Source organism: Leuresthes tenuis, unplaced genomic scaffold (assembly GCF_036924035.1).
Source record: "Leuresthes tenuis unplaced genomic scaffold, fLeuTen1.0.hap1 SCAF_19, whole genome shotgun sequence".
Taxonomy (NCBI): Eukaryota; Metazoa; Chordata; class Actinopteri; order Atheriniformes; family Atherinopsidae; genus Leuresthes; species Leuresthes tenuis.
The window spans coordinates 9,343,446-9,363,387 of record NW_027325373.1 but is presented as its reverse complement, the minus strand read 5'-3'; the positions used below and the strand labels follow the sequence as shown (position 1 = coordinate 9,363,387).

The 19,942-nt window shown below is 38.1% G+C and overlaps 1 protein-coding gene across 5 annotated transcripts in view; it reads left to right on the top strand.

The window, feature by feature from the left end:
- The first annotated feature begins 110 nt into the window (after nucleotides 1-110).
- The window catches only part of rimbp2a (RIMS binding protein 2a), a 59,014-nt gene continuing 39,182 nt past the window's right edge, over nucleotides 111-19,942 (top strand). For 4 of the 5 annotated variants that reach the window (XM_072372072.1, XM_072372075.1, XM_072372073.1 and 1 more), the window contains exons 1-3: nucleotides 111-403; nucleotides 2,920-3,063; nucleotides 12,086-12,229. In XM_072372072.1, coding sequence (XP_072228173.1) covers nucleotides 2,926-3,063; nucleotides 12,086-12,229 — 282 coding nt within the window. In that variant the 5' untranslated portion in view covers nucleotides 111-403; nucleotides 2,920-2,925. The remainder of the gene's footprint in view (nucleotides 404-2,919; nucleotides 3,064-12,085; nucleotides 12,230-19,942) is intronic. The other variant, XM_072372074.1, reaches the window with a different exon arrangement.

Below are 19,942 nucleotides of genomic sequence, written 5' to 3'. Positions count from 1 at the left end.
TTTTTTCTTTTATGCATCTCATTCTCTCATCCTCTTGTCAAGTATACCATATGGTGACACTGCAGGCAGCCTGTGTACAAGAACACAGGGAGAGTAAATTATGAATCATAACCGACTTCTTTTACAAAGGAGCATGTCAAACCAGGGAGAAGCTTTCCAAAACTGTACCTACATATAGTCATACCTGATAGCAGCAGAACAGCTCATTTTGAGATCATGGAGACTACTAATTCTGACGTAAAGCCCTGGTACTTTTAAACTTGTGAGTCTGAATTTTTAGTTTTTTCGCTGGCTTTTGTATGAAGGACAAGTGGCAACACGGGACCGAGAAAATGAGGAGCTGAAAAAAACAAGATCACTGTGAAGAGAGAATCAAAGGAAATGAAGACCATATCTTAAATGGGTAAGAAAAGTTGTAGATGTTTTCCAGTTGCGTATGATTTGTGACAGAATTTTGTATCAAATACACATTGTTACCAATTTGTGCGAGCACAAAGTGCACTTTACTTTTTCTCCAGCTGCAGAAACTCTAACTCAGGAGACAAATTACAGCTTTAGACACTTCTGTTTGGAGCCCAACTCGAAAACCACGCTATTTCTACTATCTCAGTGAACCCTTTACTAAAATGCATTTATTTGTCAATTATCTCTTTTTAATTTGGATTTTTTTTAAATGTCTAAACAGTGAGCAACAATGAAGAGTTGCCTCAATGATCAAGAAAATTTAAATCCACAGGATCAAAAGATCAAAAGTTAGGTGATACTTTGAAATTAAGCAGCAGTGTCATGAAAATATTCAATGTCACAGGCTGACAGATCAGTCTGTAAGCAGATGGCAAATGAGAAATCACAATCAGATCTGTATCATGTCATGTATACACCGATCTGCTCTCACTCTAATGAATCATTGCTAGAAATGCTTTGGTATCACAGAAGGTTCATAGTGGTGTTGGCAGGTTGAGACATTTCTGCATAAATCTCCAGGACTCCTGAGCATTGTGTCCTCTTGTTGTTGTGTCTGCCCTCCTCCTCCACAATCCCCTGCAATGAAATAGAAGCTGTCCAAGGTGAGTCAGCACAGAGAAGCTGTTTGAGCATTTGGCTGCGGCCCTAAAAGGCTTCAAGAGCGATGAAGAAAAACAAGAAGAAGAAGGAGCCGGTTGATTCTGCAGTGTTTGACACTAAACAGATCACTTTCTTCGTAAATGCAAAAAAGAACAGCATTAGTAAAAAAACTGAAAAAAAGAGCATTTATTGTGATGCAGTTAAATCTGTTGAGTTACAAGCCCCATTAACTTCCTCAACCCAACATGTGGCAGTGTCATGTTGTGTAGTTGTGTAGTTATTCACCCACAGGGTTCCTGTGGGTGAGTAAGTGTGTGGTTGCACAGAGGTACAAAGCAGGTCAAGATAAATGGGGATTTGCTGTCTTGTAAAAAGAGCTGATGCTTTTTTCAATGCATCTCCTGTCATGTGGTGTTGTGATAAAGTAATCCTCTCTTACATAACTAAGTGGAGCTCTCTTTTTCTCACTAAACACATTCATCCACATGCGCACATTACACCAGTCTAACACCTACAAGTACATTTTGACGAACTGAACCGTGGCGTAATAATGCTACATTGCACAAGCGATTTAGCTTTCAATATGTGGCAGATTTTACTCACAGTGAGCTATTATTAACTTTCTCTGGCTTCCTTCCATCATCCAAAAACATGAATGACAGGTTGATTGGTGGTTCTAAATTGAGTGGTTCTAAAAGTGAGTGTGAGCATGCATGGTTTTGTGTCTCCTTTGTCTCTGTGTGGCCCTGTGATGGACTGGTGACCCGTCCAGGGTGTACACTGCCTCTTGCCCAATGACAGCCAGGATAGGCTCCCCCCTAAATTAGATTAAGTGGGTATAGAAAATGGATGAATGGAGAATGTATTTTTTAAATCATGTCTTTTTAAAAAAAAATTCATTATACCTTTTGGTATAAATTAAATGTTAAGCATACCAATGTCTTGTTTTATACACGTGAACAAAAGTAAAAACTGCCCTCGAAAAAAATTTGAGTTAGAAAATGCTATAATGAATGTACTTGATGTTGAGTAAAATACTCAAGTGAAAAGATATTTTACTTAGAACTTTCATGAGAAAATCCCCAAAATGTAATTCTTTTAAAAAGTACTCATCAATTGTGTAGCTCCTGAGTCAATTTGAGTGATGAATTATTGAGTAATGAGCTGATTAACGTAGTGAATGCATGCTTTTATGTGTGTCTACCTGCGGTGCATTTCATCTTATGAGTGTACATTTGGTATTTCTATTGCTCTTTATTTTTGGGACTCAAACTGGTTGTGCTCCCATGCTGCAGTCCATATCAAAAACATACATTAAGTCCCCACAGACAAAAATGAAACAATGTTTCTTTGCATTTTTCTTCTATTTCCTTGGGATAATAAAAAAAAATAGAGTCAATGGTTTTTCAAACAAATGGTTGAGATGTAATTTCAATGTAACAGAATCCATATTTGAAAAAGAAAAATAGCATAACGTTCCCCAACTGTTTGGGATGGCTTGGGCGGGTTTCCTTTCAAAGACTTTTAGTCAGATACAGTATAGTCATTGAACAATGAACTTTACCAAATGGTAGAAAAGGCCATAAAAGGGTAAAAAGAACAAGAACAACAACAAAGACCATAATAAAAATACACAAACAAAAACAAAACAAATAAATGTAGCCCAGTTTTGTCTGTTTTTTCTTTCTTTTCTAACTTCCTCATGGTTATTTTATAGGTAGAAGAAGTTTTTATTCTGAACCATCACATCATGTTTGTGATAAAGATGATAGCTGAACGGTTAGGTCTTTGTCTCTAAGGAGGTGGAGAGTTTGATTGGAGATTCATGAAAGTAATATCTGGATTGTTTTACAGGTGACAATGAAGAATCAGACATCCAACATCAATGTGGAAGATCTGCTGAGACAGTCTCAGATGGAGTTACAGTGGATCCAAAGACAGCTGGCTATGATCACTGCCAGAAACATACACCATCACCACCTGCACACCAAGGGCAAGGTAATGTTGTTCTGCACTCTGTGGGCCTGAGCAGCTTTCACTGCTGTTACAGCAAAGATAAAAGTTACTCCAGGGACATTAGCCTTAATCTCAGTCCAGGATAAATGGGATGTACCACACACTGATCAAATCTGAACATGTAATTTGATAGGGCTGCAATGAAATCTCATTGAATCTGTAGTTGTGTACCAAACTACACAGAGCTTGGAAAGAATGGTACTGCGTCTCAGATTTCTCTATTTCTTCAGTATTAGCTGTCGTTTATTAATTCCTGACATTAATTCCTTGATTTTTGATGATGATGTTGATTTCAATGATGCTAAAAAACAAAGAAAACCGAGTTAAATTTCAAGTGTTATCGTATGCTTATCTTGTCAACAGGACTTGACACAGATATCTTATAATATTAATTGCTTATAGTTATGATGCAATAAAGATAAATCTTACTTATGCATTTAACCTGCCTGTGGGTATTAATTGACATCAGTGTTCAATAAGTACACACATCCAAAGCAGTGGGCACTCACAGCTGCACTCCATAGGCAGCCCTTGGGGTAGTTGCAGCCTTGTTCAAGGGATATTATTTACTACTGCTACTTATTCACTACTGCTACTTTGCCCTTCATGCACTGTAAAATATGAACTTCCCACTTGTGAGCCACTTAACTGACAGTATCCATACAGGTAATTCAAGATATTTCCCAAACTGGTGACTGTATTTTTTATTTTTTTATATTTTTTATTATTTTTCAAGCAGAACAAGAGGTTAATTTGAACACTCTCCAAACCATGCAACAATAAAATATAACGTAACTATCATCTCTTTGTTTACTTTATTGAATAAAGCACTGTAATCCTTTTTCTGCTGTGCCTTTATACAGTTTCAAAAGTTGATTATAACCCTTGGTGTAAAAATTACACAGAGCGATAGGTTGCCTGTCAGAATCCATCAGAGAGGCATAGGCTATTACAGACATTTAACGAATATGGCCAGAAGAGGACAGCATGCCTCTAAAAGTTGAGAAAACGGCCAGGCCATGATGTGATCCAAAAGCAGCAGTTTGTTTAAGTAGTTAAATGATACTTCTGCATATTTAAAAGGGTCATTACCTGTTCCTGCCCAATCCAGTTTCCATCTGTTCCCAAGCCCCTGTCTCACAGGGCCTCATGTCAGGCCTGGAGACCAATTCACTGCGAGTAATGCGTCCACTGTAAAGATGGGAACAGACAGTGAGCAAGTGTTGCTAGGCAACAGAGTGGAACACAGTGTACACTCTGCTTCCTCTTCTCACTCATGCACACTTGGTGTCTTTTTCTTTCTGCCCTCTCTTCTGTCCTGTACCTCTGTCCCAGTGTTTAACAGGGAACAGCTAAAGAGAGAATACACTGAGTGCCTACTGCTGATGTAACCTTAATAAAACCACCACACTGATTTAATTTGAGCCCTCTTTCGGATTTAGAGAAGGTGGACAGAGCAAAGAGATGCTAGTATGTGAGTTATTAACGTTATATGGGATACAGAAAACAAACAGTTTTTGGTTTCATTTATCTTTGTCATACTGTGGAATGAACATATCGGGATGAATCTACACATTTAAAGTGCCTTAACCTTCCACAGCACCATAAATGTGTGCTTGATAAATTGGGCTTTTAATACATTTGACATCAAAAGAGATGTGTAACCCCTTTTTTATTTCTTTGGAGAGTATGTATAGAAGACAGGGATGCAGGACCATTTCTGTTTGTGAACTGTATCCATCTATGATGTAATGATTTAGACATTACTGCTCAGCAGATTTAGACATCCCATTTAAATTAAAGCTGCCATGTGTTATGCTGTTTTTGGTCAGTTGAACAGGCAGCACACATGGAGGAGAGAGACAGAAAGAGTGAAAAAGAGGGGGGTTTACTGCACTGCTGAGGGATGGAGCCAGAATTGCTAACACATTCAGGGATGAGACCGTGAGTCTGTGCGTGTGAGAGTGTTAGTAAGATAGCTGTTTTTGGTCTGGCTATTAGGGCAATACACCTCACCAGCTACATCTGCATGCAGCCAAGGCAAACCGTTAAAGCTGCAGAAACGCTCAGTGCAATCTCATGCACTCACACACCGGCATAAACATGTGCACACACGGACGTGTCGCAGCTGCCTTTGTGGCCAGTTTATAATGTGCCGGGAAGAGAGGAGAGTAATTTTTGGACAAAAGGGGCACTGCCTTTGAGGTAGGACCATTGTTACTGTTGTATCTGCAAACATACATGTGTCTACTGTACTAGAATTCTTGTCACAGTTCTTGTTTTAAATTGCTAGATACTGTTGATGTCTTCTGTGGATGTTACTATGATTATCATGCATTCTGATGGAAAGATCAAGATATGTACATATATTCCCTCTGAGGAGAATTTTACTGAGTTCTATAAAAACTCAAGGAACTACAGTGTAGCTTGGATGGGAGTTGCTTGATGGCAATAAAAAGTAAATTTATCTTGCACTGTGGGTTTATAGTTTTACTTTCATAATCGACTAAATTTAGGAAACGATGCAAGGAGTTCACTCAAACACCAGATGGCGTTGTGACAGTAATTTTCAAATTGTTCTCTTCTGTCTAAAAAAAAAAAAGATTAATTTGGGATGTCCTGGGTGCTCAGCTGGCTGAACAAATGCCACTTAACCACATTGCTCTCAGTTCAAAACCAGTCACCATAAGCTCTAATTTCTATGTTCCTGTTAACACAAATCACCCAACAAAGCAGACATTCACTAAAAATACCAGAGAAGGCAGTTTTATTAAGTAAATTCAGAATTTATTCTCACAACATTTGTCTGTGTCATAATGATGAAAGTTAGTAGATGTTAATTACAGGAAAAAGGGAGGAAAGCCTAAATTTGCAGCACATAAAGTATTTAAAAGCTCCTATTACATAACCATATGCCGTAATGTCTTAATAGCTACAGAAATCAACAGTTACTGCAGCCTCCAGTTGTTAATCATGTAATGTGCTCACTACAGTCACATGTACAGGTGAGGTCTGTACATTGGCTATTTAATTGGACCGTCATCCTTGCTCCAGTTTGCACATAAGGGAGAATTGAGTAATCAGCCAAAGTATGTCTGACACAGTGATCCTGTAGACTGTGAGAAAGACAAAAAAACAGTCAAAATTGATCTGCCCCTCCAAACTTTCTCTGTGGGAGATCATTGTACTTGTAAGAATAAATGAATTCATTGCACAGACATCATCTTAAAGCTACTTGAATGGTGATTTTGTCAGATGACGCTGGGATTAGGGCAGAGCAACAGGATGGAAATGCTTTAAAAGACCTCGAGTTGACACACGGTCTCAGAGGGCTGGTATCCAGTCACAGTTTTTGGAGTGTTTAAACATCTGACAAAAGAGGCAGGAAAACGTAAACAAGAGCAGCTTTATAGAGAATTTGGCTGTATCATCATACACTCTGCGCTGCTTTTACAAAAATATGCAAAAAGTTGGAACTTTGGTGTGTTGTTCCCATTTGAGTGTGTACACTACTGCACCAGTGATTTGATTTCCAATCGCATTATCTGGGTGTGCTACTCCGACCATTGAAATTTGGTCGGACTAAGATATTTACATAAATGTTTACATGAAAAAGAAAAATCAGTTTTTTCTCAGACTAATGCAATATGTTTTTGCTAGAGTCATGTAACTCTGCTTACTTTGTACTCTGACATTTAATAGAAAATAAGTTCCCAGTATGTTTCTTTAATTTCAGAAGGAAATATGAATCTCTAAAGTCCCATATTACTCATACAGGAATAAATGGCACTTTATTTTAATTTTACAGGAATATGCCAAGCTTGGTTAGTCTTCACTTTGTAGCAGTTATCTGTACTGCTGACTTAGCTTTGAGAAGTACACACACCGCAACACCTTTAGTAATTGATCATCTTCCATAGCTTTGACATTAATGGTTGGTATACAAGAAAAAACTCTCCCTCTTTAGTAAATACAAAATTAAATCAAATGAATCTTGATTGATACTTTTACATTGTAAGCGACTGAACTGAACAAAGATGCACACATTCAAAATGTCAACCCACCAAACTGAACCAAATCAGTCATTGCAAGCAGTCCCTGTCAATGGATTGACTGGCTTGTTGTCTCACAGTGTGAAGCAGGGCTCATAATCACTAAGTAGGACAGAGGAGGCGAATGGAGGTGATAAAAAATGTAAAATAATTTTTTAAATGTTCTCCTACGCATCATAAAAGTTCCAATGATACATAAGAAAAAGCAAGGAGAAGTCCTTTCCTATTTTCTTTTTCACCCCCTCCAATCTATTCCACCACCCAATCCAACCCAAGGAGACTAAAACTGTCTGCAACTGACTAAAATAATGAAACAATGGCATTTTATTTTAATTACAAGAAGATCAACCCATACATAAAAAAGAAAAAAATCAGGGTCATACATGTAGCTCCACCCAGAGATTTAACTATAACAATAAGGGGATGTGTCTCAACTAATATATTGGTGGCTTCACTCAGGGATTTAAAACCCTAAACCCCAAAATAAGGAGATACTGACATGACTGAAACTTGTGAAAATACTCTTCCTGGATATTACTTGTTAGTACCATCCACTGTTTGACATCACACGATCTGAGCAACTTGCATATATCCTAATATATTTACTATATATACATATATATTTATGATAATCCTTACATAATGGAGTCTCAAGATGACTGCTGTAGGGTCTCCTCACTTGTTCATTTGCCTGATATGCATTCATTCCCTACTAATGAATTTTTTTGTTCCTCTAACCATCCTCATACATTTTCAATCTGCTGACCATTGCAGCAATATTTACGCTTTGTTGGTGTGTTGTAGTCATCCACTGCCTTGAGGCCAGGAGCTTCATACTTAGCATCATGAAGCACTTCAATTACAAAAAGAATGCTCCATTAACTATTGTCACACTACATAATGACAGGCTTAATCTCTGTAAACAGATATCTTCATAGGAACATGTAGACACAGTTGGCAAAAGACACCGTAAGTTTTCTGGTTTATATTCTTGTAGTCAAGCTTTATTGACAAACTATGTTTGAGTGGCCTTTGTTCACATTAATATATGTGCTGCATCATGTAACTATAGTATGAGCTTTTTTTAAAATATATTTGAAAATGTATCTGCATTGAAACAATCTGTTTTCCATTTCTCTGTTTTGCTGACCACATTGGAAGATCAGGGCTTTTGGAGGTCACCTTTAGTGGCATCGTCATCAGACAAGATTGCTCCTCACCCAACAAAAAATTAGGGATATATTATAAAAACAGTAATAAATTATGGGAAAATATATCTAAATATATTATTTCACATTTTTCCCGTTGCTAATTCTGATTTAGGTAAAAGGTAAAAACACATTACACACCTGCCGAGAATATTTCTCTCCACTTTCCTCTTTGTCCCTTTAATTCTTCTCCTTCTGGCTCACATTTAGAACTAAACACTGTCAGTATTTTCTGTGACCTTTCAGTGCATGGATGTGTCATCATTCCTGTCTGTGACGCAACTCCTGTCAGAGCAGCAACTCCCTCAGTACATGGATGATACCTCCCCAACTGGATGGCACATAGTCACTATATATTTGCTGTCTGCAACCACCCCACCAGGTCTGAGCTATTGCTCATCCTAACCAATTGATCAGGACACTGAATGTGCTGAATCATGTCTGACTGAGAGGCCTTAGCTACCCCTAGAGCTGATTTTATACTCCAGAGTCCAATTAACCAGATGTGAAAATCCATTTTGGTCATATAGAGTAGAAAAGAGGTTTTAAAAGTGTGAGAAAATATTACATTAGTTCTGAAATTAATCGCATGAAGTTGGACTTCATGTATCCCTGGTCCTCAGAAATGATCATCTCAATAGCGTAGACTCTTACCAGATGAGATGGTATGCTCTACTGGCTGTCAATTCACAACTTTCAAGAAAATAGCTGACTAAGAATTAACACTTCGCATGAGATTATTTTTATCATACTGCAGATACTATTCAGACAGGTCAGCCCGTTTTTTTAGTGCAAACAAGGGAAAAAACACGAAGCTAAGATACTTAACTGAAGCCCTTTTCACTCATGGATTCAGCCATATCGATTTAAAAAATAAATCCTCGTTACCAAGTAATTCAAGTAATTCAAACATACCAAACGGAGACTCTGTGCTGCATCACTGTGTGCTTACACACAGCAAGACAGCATCACAGAATCGGCTGAGTAAAATGACAGCTACAGCAATAGCTACTTCCTCAACGTTAACTCTGCAAGCTTTTTACATACTAATTAAGAAAAAGACTTTTCAGATTTCATTCCTTTATTGTCCAAAAATGTCTCCAACAAAGACTACAACACAACACGCCACTTTTTCTGTCATTTCATATCTTTGCTGCTGAATGCAGCAAATGTTTTTTTTTGGGAGGGGGGTAGCAAACATAAAGTCTGTTGGACAAGAGTTTCTGATATTATTGTTATTACTTTGCTTTTTACTACCTTATACTCATCCCTGTGCTCTCTGTTTGCCATTGCAAGTGCTGGCTGCATCATCCCCCATGGGGATGAATAAAGTATTTTGTATTCCTTTCTATTCTATTCTGTTCTATTCTATTCTATTCTATTCTATTGATTTTTTCTAGGCTCTATGGCAGAGTAGACACTATGGTGACTCACATACCGTCTTTTGGTACAAAGTGGTGTTACAGTACGTAAAATCACAAATGTTAGTCAGTTGATCATCCTAGCTGCATAGTACACATGCATGCATAGTACATGTTCGGAGCTCAGACACATTAGTTATGGAGGAATTTGGCAGTTTTTTCCAAATTATGTATGTATTTTGTGTAGTCCATATGTCAATCAGCAATTTGTGGTAATAATAGCTCACTTGCTAAGTGTGTATGGGCTAATACAAAACAATAATGATTTTACAGGAATTGAGCAAAACAAGCAAAAAGATGGAGTAAGTGTGGTATCTTTTTCTAATTTTGTGTCAAGTTACCAGATAATTTTTTTTTTATCCCGTACATTCTATTTTTGCACCTGTATTTTATTTTATTTTATTTTTTTCATTGAAATACTATCACTTAGGTATGTCCATACTGCCTAATATGTTTATCCAGATACTGAATGGATTAATCAACAGCTATAGTTGGCAAGTCTAGCTATCTCTCTGTCTAGTTCAACATATTGCACTAGTGAGTCTGTCTGTAGGCTTGTTTGCTCCGCAGGTCTGCTGTATGACCAGGTGAATCTCAATGCCTTTCTGCCTGCTTGGCAGGTATGTCACCCTGGCTTTAGTGCTTTGCTGTCAGGATAAACAGTTAGTTTTTATTGTTTGTTTTGTACTGAATGCAAGCCTGACTAACAGTCATTTTTCAGTGTTTATATGAGCCCATTGTGTGTCAGATACCAAATACTCTGGTAGCATTGTAATTGATTTTTTAAAACATAAAAACTTATGTTAGAGCCATCTGTTGGTTGGCATATGCCAACTGCTACTCGGCAAAAATGGTTTAGCGTACCAATTGTCTAACATTTTCCTCTCTGCCTTAATTTTCCTCCAAATGGAAATGGTAATTTAAAAAGTGTGGACTGAGAACAGAGATATAGAGTGAAGAGATTAAAGTGATTAGACTTCAGACTAATAAAGCAAAGGTTTTCTTTTGTCTGGGGTGATCATTTTTTCCTTTTATAGCATTATTGCAGTAGCTGGGCTAGCTAAGTGTGTTTTTTCAGGAGACAAATAAGACGTCTGCACCACTTTTTTCATATGTCAGAGCTCTCCAACATGTTTGTGGGCATACAATTAGTTTTTGGATTAACACAAGGGAAATACAAAAAATGTATTCTGTCCTTAGAGAGTGTTTAATTCCAGAAGGCTGTGTTTAAATCCACTTATCTGAAGCCTATGGTCTCTCTCCTCTGTCAAACTGTTGCTTTATTCCTCTGCTATCTGCAACCCCTCAGGTGATCTCAGAGTGATTTGAAATTTTAAGAAGGCAAGATTGACAGTACAGCATGAAAGTTCCATTTTGAATCCAGGCAACTAGGATTTCAAATGTACCACAAACTTGTTCAAATAGTTTTCTCTCACGAAAGAGGATCTGAACAGTAGAGGAAACTATCCACGGACCTCATGATGAGTTTGCAGCCTGCCTCTCAGAGATATTAAGTCTATTTCCACTGAGGAGCTGAGTAAGTGAAAATTATGTTTCAAAGGATATTCTTTTCTTTTAAAAGGAAAAATTTAATAAAAAAAAGGTAAATCCGTCTGATGCTCAAAACTTGTAGCACCAGCAGCTTCTCTTTTGTAATCATTTCCCTGTGACTAGCCCATAAAGTAAAACAGCATTGCTTTAAGTAAGATTGACAGTAAACCACATGACCCATTTTCCTCACTTTTATAAACCAACTCCGTGTTTTTGCCATATATCATGATTACATTGGCCATTTGGTCTCTCTGTCAGTCATTTGGCAGGTAAAATGGTCCGCCACTTTGTGTGCAGCCTATATCGATGCAGAACAGATCATTATGAACAGACAGTAACTTTTTGGTGAAGCCTATTGACTCTGTTAGTGCCCTGACTTTTCCTGATTTAGCACATTGAGGTATTTTGTAAAATACTTGATAAAATTTTCTACAAATTCCCAATAAACATGGTAATGGTATCCATAGTACCCAACTAGTGAATTTTAGTTATTCAGATGATCCTCTGACTCAGAATATTAAAAGAAATACTGACATTCAGCTTTTGAGATTAGCAAATGTGGGCATGATAATAGTGAAAATGTTAAACACCCTCCAACAATGTCTCTATTTGCATGTGGGCATGCTAATGTTAGCTTTTTGCTGTACCAAGTGGTAGCCTCACAGAGTTGTTAGCATAGCTAGCACTATATCTATTACCACAAACTCCCATGAGAGTAATAATTCTATAGAATTACAATCTTGGTAATTTTCTTTAATTTTTTGTCTTCCAGTCAAGACGTGAGGTTTCATCCCAGCCAGCTTCAGGACACTCTGTCTACAATGTGAACCGCTTTCAACTGCTGGAGGAGAAGAACCGAGCGTTAAAGCTTGAAGTAGCCACTCTGTGTCAAGAGAAACAGCAATATAAAAAATTGGTATTCTTGCTACTTTTTTTTTCCCAAGTTCAGTCATTTCTCTGAAAAAGATAGGCACAGTCTCACAAGAAAATGTGCTATGGGTATCTTTGTTCAAAAACGTCCAAAATGCAGTACTGCCACAATCCACATAGAGTTAGAGATTGTGAGATAACGAAGAATCTCTTGGCTACTATTCTATGTGGGGTAACATCTGCTCGATTCCCCAGTCTTGCTTATGAAGATGTGTGGGCAAGTATAATGTGGTGTATAGGAAGGAGTGCATGTGGTTTGGCATGTACACTGCCTGACCAAAAAAAAAAGTCATACACTAACTAACTTTTATCTCTGTTTAGAGTTTAATCAATTTATTGCCAAGCTCTTGTATTGATGATGGGAAAGTCAGAATGCTGCATAAAGTCTCGTCCAACACATCGCTATAGATTCTTTAGAGGGTTAAGGTGGCCCATCCATGTGTGAAAATTATGTGTCATGCTCCCTGAATAATTATTTCACAATGTGAGTCTGATGAATACTGACATTGTAATCTTGGACTATGCTTGTACTATCAGGGAAAGAAACAAATCAATTGATGGAAAACTGGGTCATTTAGTGTATTTAGGTAGTTAGATGACCTAATTTCAACACATAAGGTAACTGAACCTAGACCTGACCTAGTGAAACAACCCTAGATGATTCACTCAGTTAAGTCCAGGTGGGGACTTTTTTACCCTTTTGTTTTCCGCAGTCAGTGTATTTTGAAGTGCATTTTGCAACACTATGTATTTTTTGTATGCACAGTAAGAGCATATATATATTTAGCAATATTATCCTTTGAAGACCTCCTCCAGGTGGTCTCAGATGAAAAGGTGTGTGAGCCGTTGTCTTGGCAACATGTCCATTTGTAGGAGTGTGGACATACTGGCAGTGAGAAACTGAGACAGCACAATATGCAGCTGCTTCTGTTGTAAACCTCAGTGACACATATTTGCTAATTAGTTTAGAATCTATTTTTCTAAAATCTAAAATTTTCTTGTTAAACATGTTTGATCATTTTTAGCAGCATGATATATAAGTTGGGACTATCACTGGGTAAACAAACGTCAGTATCAGGACAGATGAAATCCCCTCTCACTTGTCACTCTCCTGTCATGGGCGATCCCCTACTGTCTGCACCCTTCAGATCAGGCCACTGTGACAGTGATTGGGAGTTATTAAACCAAGATACTGCTGAACATGTACCTTGCTTCATCTGGAGCACAGTTTGTCTCAAACTGTGAACAGGGATTTCTCCCTTCTGGATACAAATGTTTTCACCCCAATGTATAGAGACAGCAAAGGCTGCTAAATTGAAACAAAACCATAAGGGAGAGGACACATACAAAACCAATTGTTGTGACCTTTTATGAAAGGGAAATGAAGAGTGGTATTTGATATTTGTTTTTTCAGTTGGGTTTGTTATTTTTCCCAGGAGACTTAAAACAGTATCACGGATCAAAATCATAATGGACAGTGTTATGTTGCCACATCCACTAGAAGTGCAATACAAAACTTTCTTCTAACATGTTCATCCAAAGTCATCTAAGTCAAAGCTGTATTGACACAGCTTGTTTCTGCTGCCAGAGGCAGAGACAGTGATTACAGATTTACTTTTTATGGCTTTCCCAAAGTTTCTAGACTAAAAAAATGACAATTTCCCCCAAACATTGGCCAGTGTAGCTGTTAACACATATGACATATTTATTCAACAAGTCTTCAAACTGAAATAGTCCTATATGTCACTTTTTCATACTCCTGAATATGGCTCATGATGGCAGCCAGTAAAGTACCACCCCAACAAGTAGCTACACAGGAAACATGAGTCATATAAGTGTTTCCATATTAGAGCATTATCATTATCATTATCATCCAAGTCTTTCGTTTAAGAGGCCACAAAATCCTCATAAGGAGGAAAGAGAAGGGTGGATGGAAGAGCTAATTGATGTGCTTTTAACATGGGCCTTTCTGTGATGTGAGATTGAGACCAATTGCCTACTTCCTAATTGGCTTTAGAAAATAACATTGCTCATATCTTCTTGCATGAACAAACTGCCACATGGGCATGTTTTGGGGAGAAGGACCAGCTCATTAAATTCTTGTCCACTGTTGAACCAGAAGCCTCTACTAGTCTCTCAGCCATACTGTAGATTCTGCTCCCTCTGAGACATTTTAGTTAGATATTTTCCTCTTTATCTATTTATTTTTTTGTGATCATACCTGTTATATTTGCTGTGTCAGTAAGGATGAATTTCAAGAGGTCATGAGCTATATTCCCATGTCTGTCTCTTCCTTTAATTTGTTATTTTGCTGCCTAAATGGCAAGAGAACATACAGATAAGGTAGACTGTTTGAACCTTTTGACTGGTTGCCTAGAAACAATCTGTGAGGGACAACCGGAGAAAGGTACCCTAGGTGAGGAATGACCTTTTGTGTGCTGTGTGACTGCTGCTAAAAGGCCACAGCTGTCTCCCTGGACACCATCCCTATGGCAACAATTATATACTTCTAACAGTTAGCCTGCTCAGATGATAGCCCTCATGATGAAATGGGCTGTTCTAGTGCAAAGAGGAGCAATGTCCAAACAATCTCTAATAGCTGTATTGTCTCAGCTGATCCTGTAATTTCCATTTTAAGTTCCTCTAATCAAAGAAGTACTGTCGGACCAGGGTTAATTATAGTCCAGTATAACATTAATGAGTTAATTTACAACCCAGTAAGAATAATACTACCAACACCCACAAGATAATTAAAAAATCTCTCCATTTTGACTCATATAGTTGTTTTAAAAGCTGATATTTGAAAAAGTGTGTAAAGATTTTTTTTCTCTGCTCAGTTGAATTTATCTATGAAAATGTTATTTCAGATGTTCCTATGTAACTACGATATCCTATTTTCCCCACTTAATTTCGGAGTCCATCAGTTATCTCGTTACTTACATAAAACCACAATCATTGGGATACTTAAACCCCTCCACTTGTTAAGGTGGCCATTCTACGGAGGGTATGAGTTTTACACTTAGAAGTCATAGAAACCCTACTCTGAGTTCAAAGACAAAAAAGATTGATGTCGACACCATGCAGTACAATCAAGTTTTTAAAAAGTCAAAAATGGCAGGTTTAATTTTGGTTTCTGTCATCCAGTGAATGCCTACCAGCTCTGTTAGTCTCCTCAGTGCCCATACCCAGGCAGAGTGGTTGATTGAAGCCACTGGCCTGGCCTGTGCAGCTTCATGCCTGCATTAATCCAAGCAGATGTGATGTATATCAAGGAGGGCCGTGCCTGGCTCTGATTAAATTTAAGACATCTTCTGAGACTTTGTACCAGACATAAATTTGAAATGAGTTTCCTCTTCATGAGTGGATTGTATGTGAACGGTAACATCAATTCACTAATGTCATTTGACCTTATTTTGGGACAATGATGATTTTATCACTTAGTAGTCTAGCAGTGTGATCTGATGTGGTTCCTCTTTCTGATCTTAACAGACCCATAAAGAGAAGACATTGCTAAAAAAAAATGCAAATAATGTTGACGGCTGACTTTAAATTTCAAGGAAATAGCAGTAAATAACCTCCCCCCTGCTTCTTTCTGAGGGAGAAACTTGTAGTCCCCCAAGTGACTTTTTGGGACTTCAAAAGCAAGTCATTAACTTAGGTCCCCAAAATAAAAAGGCTAACTTCACAGCGATAATGCACATGTACAGCCAAATTTAAGAAAAACAATTCTTATTTCTATAATTAGTCTATTCTTTCTTGACAGCTATAAAGCAGGTGAATTCAACATATGCTGTGGTTATGCCCAAACATATAACCACCATTAATAATGTGCTTCACAGTACTGCTTCCATGGAAACTGTTATTTCCAGTTTTTTTGTGTTGGACCTTGAAAAACTGAATAATAGTAGAATTGAAATAATTTGAGCAATACAAAGACAAATTGTGACATAAATGGTTAACACTGGGTTGTTTTCAGAGTGCACACTAATATGTCCAAAAACAAGCTTGGAACCCATCCATTGAAGGTGCTTAATCATGTTACTCTTAAAACTGACAAAAAAACAAAAAAAACCCAGTTGTGCTGAAAGAAAAATGTGCTAAAAATATGGCACTGTGTAATAGGGTCTTCTTGGATTTATGTGAAATCCCTTTGACTGGATTAAACAATTTTAGAGGGTAGCTGTGTTGTAACCACACTCACACACTATGTGAAAAGATATGCATGAGTCACCCCATAACTGATGTCAATTTGATAAAATTATCCATTGTGACAAGGCGGTGTAGGCAGTGTGATTGCAAGTGTATGCCATGTTGTAGTTAAAAGCTCAAATCTGTGAAATTGTGAGGTTACACTCGGAACAGTTTGAAAATGTATCATAGGGTTACTAGGAGATAGTACATAGTATATATAGTCACACTTATTGTACAAGTTGATTCTTAAACACAAAAAAAATTGTGTTCGGGTTGTATTTTCAGTAAACATTAAATAAATGCACTTCAATGAATCTGAATATCTCAGCTGGAATATAGGCGACAGATATGGAATCAATTCAAGGAAACCAAACAAATGTGAAAAACACAATTTAGCTTTGAAAAGTAATTGTAAGCATGTATGTGATGTACTTGATTTTATATAGATATAGATATGATGAAGGACTGATGCAGCATCTATGTGGTAACAACTTGTTAAGCACATGTTAGCCTTGCAATAAGGCAACCCTTTCTTTATCATATACTTTCCTTTAAATGGGGCCATCATTTTCAAAATAATCATCATGCAGTATGGAAAAGACTTGAGGCTATTACTTTAAATTGCTAAAATATTTTCTGAGGTAGTGAATCATGTTAAAACTAGGATCATTGATCATTGACTAGGATCACTATTGACATTTGCAGTTTTTTTCCCCCTCTTTTTTTTTTTGTTTTTGCAAGGGCGGCTGTAGCTCTCAGGAGGAAGAGCAGTCGCCCACCAATCGGAAGGTCGGTGGTTCGACTCTGGCTTCCCCAGGATACATGTCGAAGCGTCCTTGGGCAAGACACTGAACCCCACGTTGCTCCCCCAGTGTATCATTGGGGGTATGAATGTGTGTGAATGATTAGAAAAGCACGTAGTTATATCTTAAGACGTGCTGTATGAGTGTGTGTGAGTGGGGTGAATGCGGCATGTAGTGAAGCGCTTTGAGTGGTCAGCTAGACTAGAAAAGCGCTATACAAGTACAAGTCCATTTACCATTTACCATTTACCAAGGCCCAGCACATTTTCCTTCTTTACATTCACTTCTAGGGGCAATTTATAATAACCATTTAACATAACATGCATGTTTTTGGATGGTGGGAGGACGCTGGAGTACTTGCAGAGAACCCATGCACATGCATGGGGAGAACAAGTAAACTTGTCACAGAAAGGCCCCTGCTGGGATTTGAACCAGCGACCCTCTTCATGTAAGGCAATAGTGCTAACCACGTTATAATTTGGCAGTAGATTTTACGTCTGCTTGATCTGGACACTTTTTCAAAAGAGTTGTGATGCATCAGAAAAACTGCAAAGGACTCATTTGATCCAGTTTTGACATACCAGACCTCACTCACAGGACTTACGTGAGCTACCAGCTTTTTCCTTGTATTAACACTCCAGTCTAATTAATGGAAAAAACCTGAAGAAATTTTTATTTGAAACTACATTTCAAAACTTAAAACCTTAACTTTTGTCTGCCATCAATTGGCTTTAGTTGGGAAAATGGCAGAAATATTGAGTGATGCTTTAAAAAGAATGTGAGGGTTAGGGTGCGCATTATTGTACATAGCACAATTAATGCTGACCGATATATACAGGTTTTGGTACAACAAATTCCACCATCCACATCCACATCCACATTGAGTGAGTACATTCTGTACATGTTATGACAGTTAAGCTCTGAAGTAAAACAGTCTGGGTGCTAAACTAACCTGCCTGTAGTTCAGACTTGTCACCCATTTAAAACATGTGACACATTAAAGGAAAACTGCTGAGCACTTGAAATCCTATATCAAGAATGCATGGGAAAACACAATGGCCCTCTCTCACTTTAAATATGTAGCTGGCATCAATATCAAGTGTGAATATGTTTTTCAAAAACAAAATTATGTCTCTGTTTGAAATATTGATATATCTTCAGTTAGTGCTTCAGTGTCTTAGATTGTCTTAAATTATTGTGTTGCTTCTATTTACTTTTACAAAGTGTCCAAACTTATTTGGAAATGGGATTGTACATGAACACTATATTTTGCACACGCATTAATTTGATAGTCAGTAGCTAATGATAGGTCTTATTTAATGAATGTTATTACTGTTTTTACAAAATGGGTGTATATCTTCAAAAGCAAAAGTGGCAACAATTAAGACCCACTTAAATTAATGTCATGATAGAAGACATGACTTAAGAAGCAGAAAAGAACCACAGAAGAACCAGAAGAAGAAAAGCAGCTGCACTATGAACCATCCATTCTGTTTTGAATTCCAAGATGTCCATCTTTATGATACCTTTCCACCTAACCGTGGCCCTCTGATGTAGCTGATGTGTGTAGCAGTAGAGCTGGCTTATTAATTCAACAGAGTGGATTTCTGCAGCCCTCTGCTCACACATCTAGTTTGAGAGAGAAAGGGGGAAATTGAGCTGAGGAGAGAGAAAGCAAGAGGAGAAAAGGAGAAAATGATGGAGGAAGGGTGTTATGGAGGAGGGTCTTTGGGGGTGGGGAGAGAGTTGGAGCAAAGGGAGGATAGGAAAGAGAGCGTGTAGAGAGGGGGCGGAGGAAAGACAGAGAGAAAGAGAGAGACAGGGCCCGGAGCTGCTACTGCTGCTGCTGCTGCAGCCGTTTGACAATTCCCCACCCATAGAGAGCGCGGAAGAAGGGAAGAAACCAGAGCAAAGAGGAAGAAGGAGTAAACGACACCTCAGTAAAGATGCTCCTGTGCTAGCCAACAGACACGGTAAATAGAAATCTATTTGCTTTCTTTTCACTGCTGCTGTTTCTTTCTGCATCATTAGCTGGAGTATGTTAGATTTAGCTCTGTTGAGTCCTATATATAGTGCACAGGGTTAGCATAGCCAAGCAGCTGGGGAAAACCTGTCTGTGCAGTTGCTGCAGGAGGAGACAGATGTGCACAGTGAGGTGGAAAGGAGAGGAGGATTTGTACATTTTGTCTCTTCTGGGACTAAACGAAGAGAAAGCAACATCCAGCTTTGCTGTGTCTTGACTGAACCAGAGCCACCTGTTCGGGGATGTGCGAGTGTGTGTGGTATGTGTGTTTTGTGTGTGTAGAGGGATGAGGGGTGGGGTTATAGTGTATCTGTCTAATGGTTCGTTTATTTCTTGGTACATGTGAATGTGTGCATTCGCATGGATTTCTCTTTGGGTGTAGGTTGATTCTGCCTTTAGATAAGTGTCATATGGTGAATGGTAGTCTTTACATTTTTAAAACCGCCAGACACATGTTCACATGATCACTTAGGGATGCAGAGCAAAAGATAAATATGTGGTGCTTTGTCAAACAAATTGATTTACTGTGTGTCTATGTGTGTGCTTTGACATTATTGGCTCTGGTAACCTGAGCCTTTCCTGGTAACTGACTGCTGAGGGGTTGCCAGGTGTTGGTGATAAATATTAACCCACGCCTGATAGATACATCCCCTCAACTGGTTGTTTAGCCTATTAAGAAAAG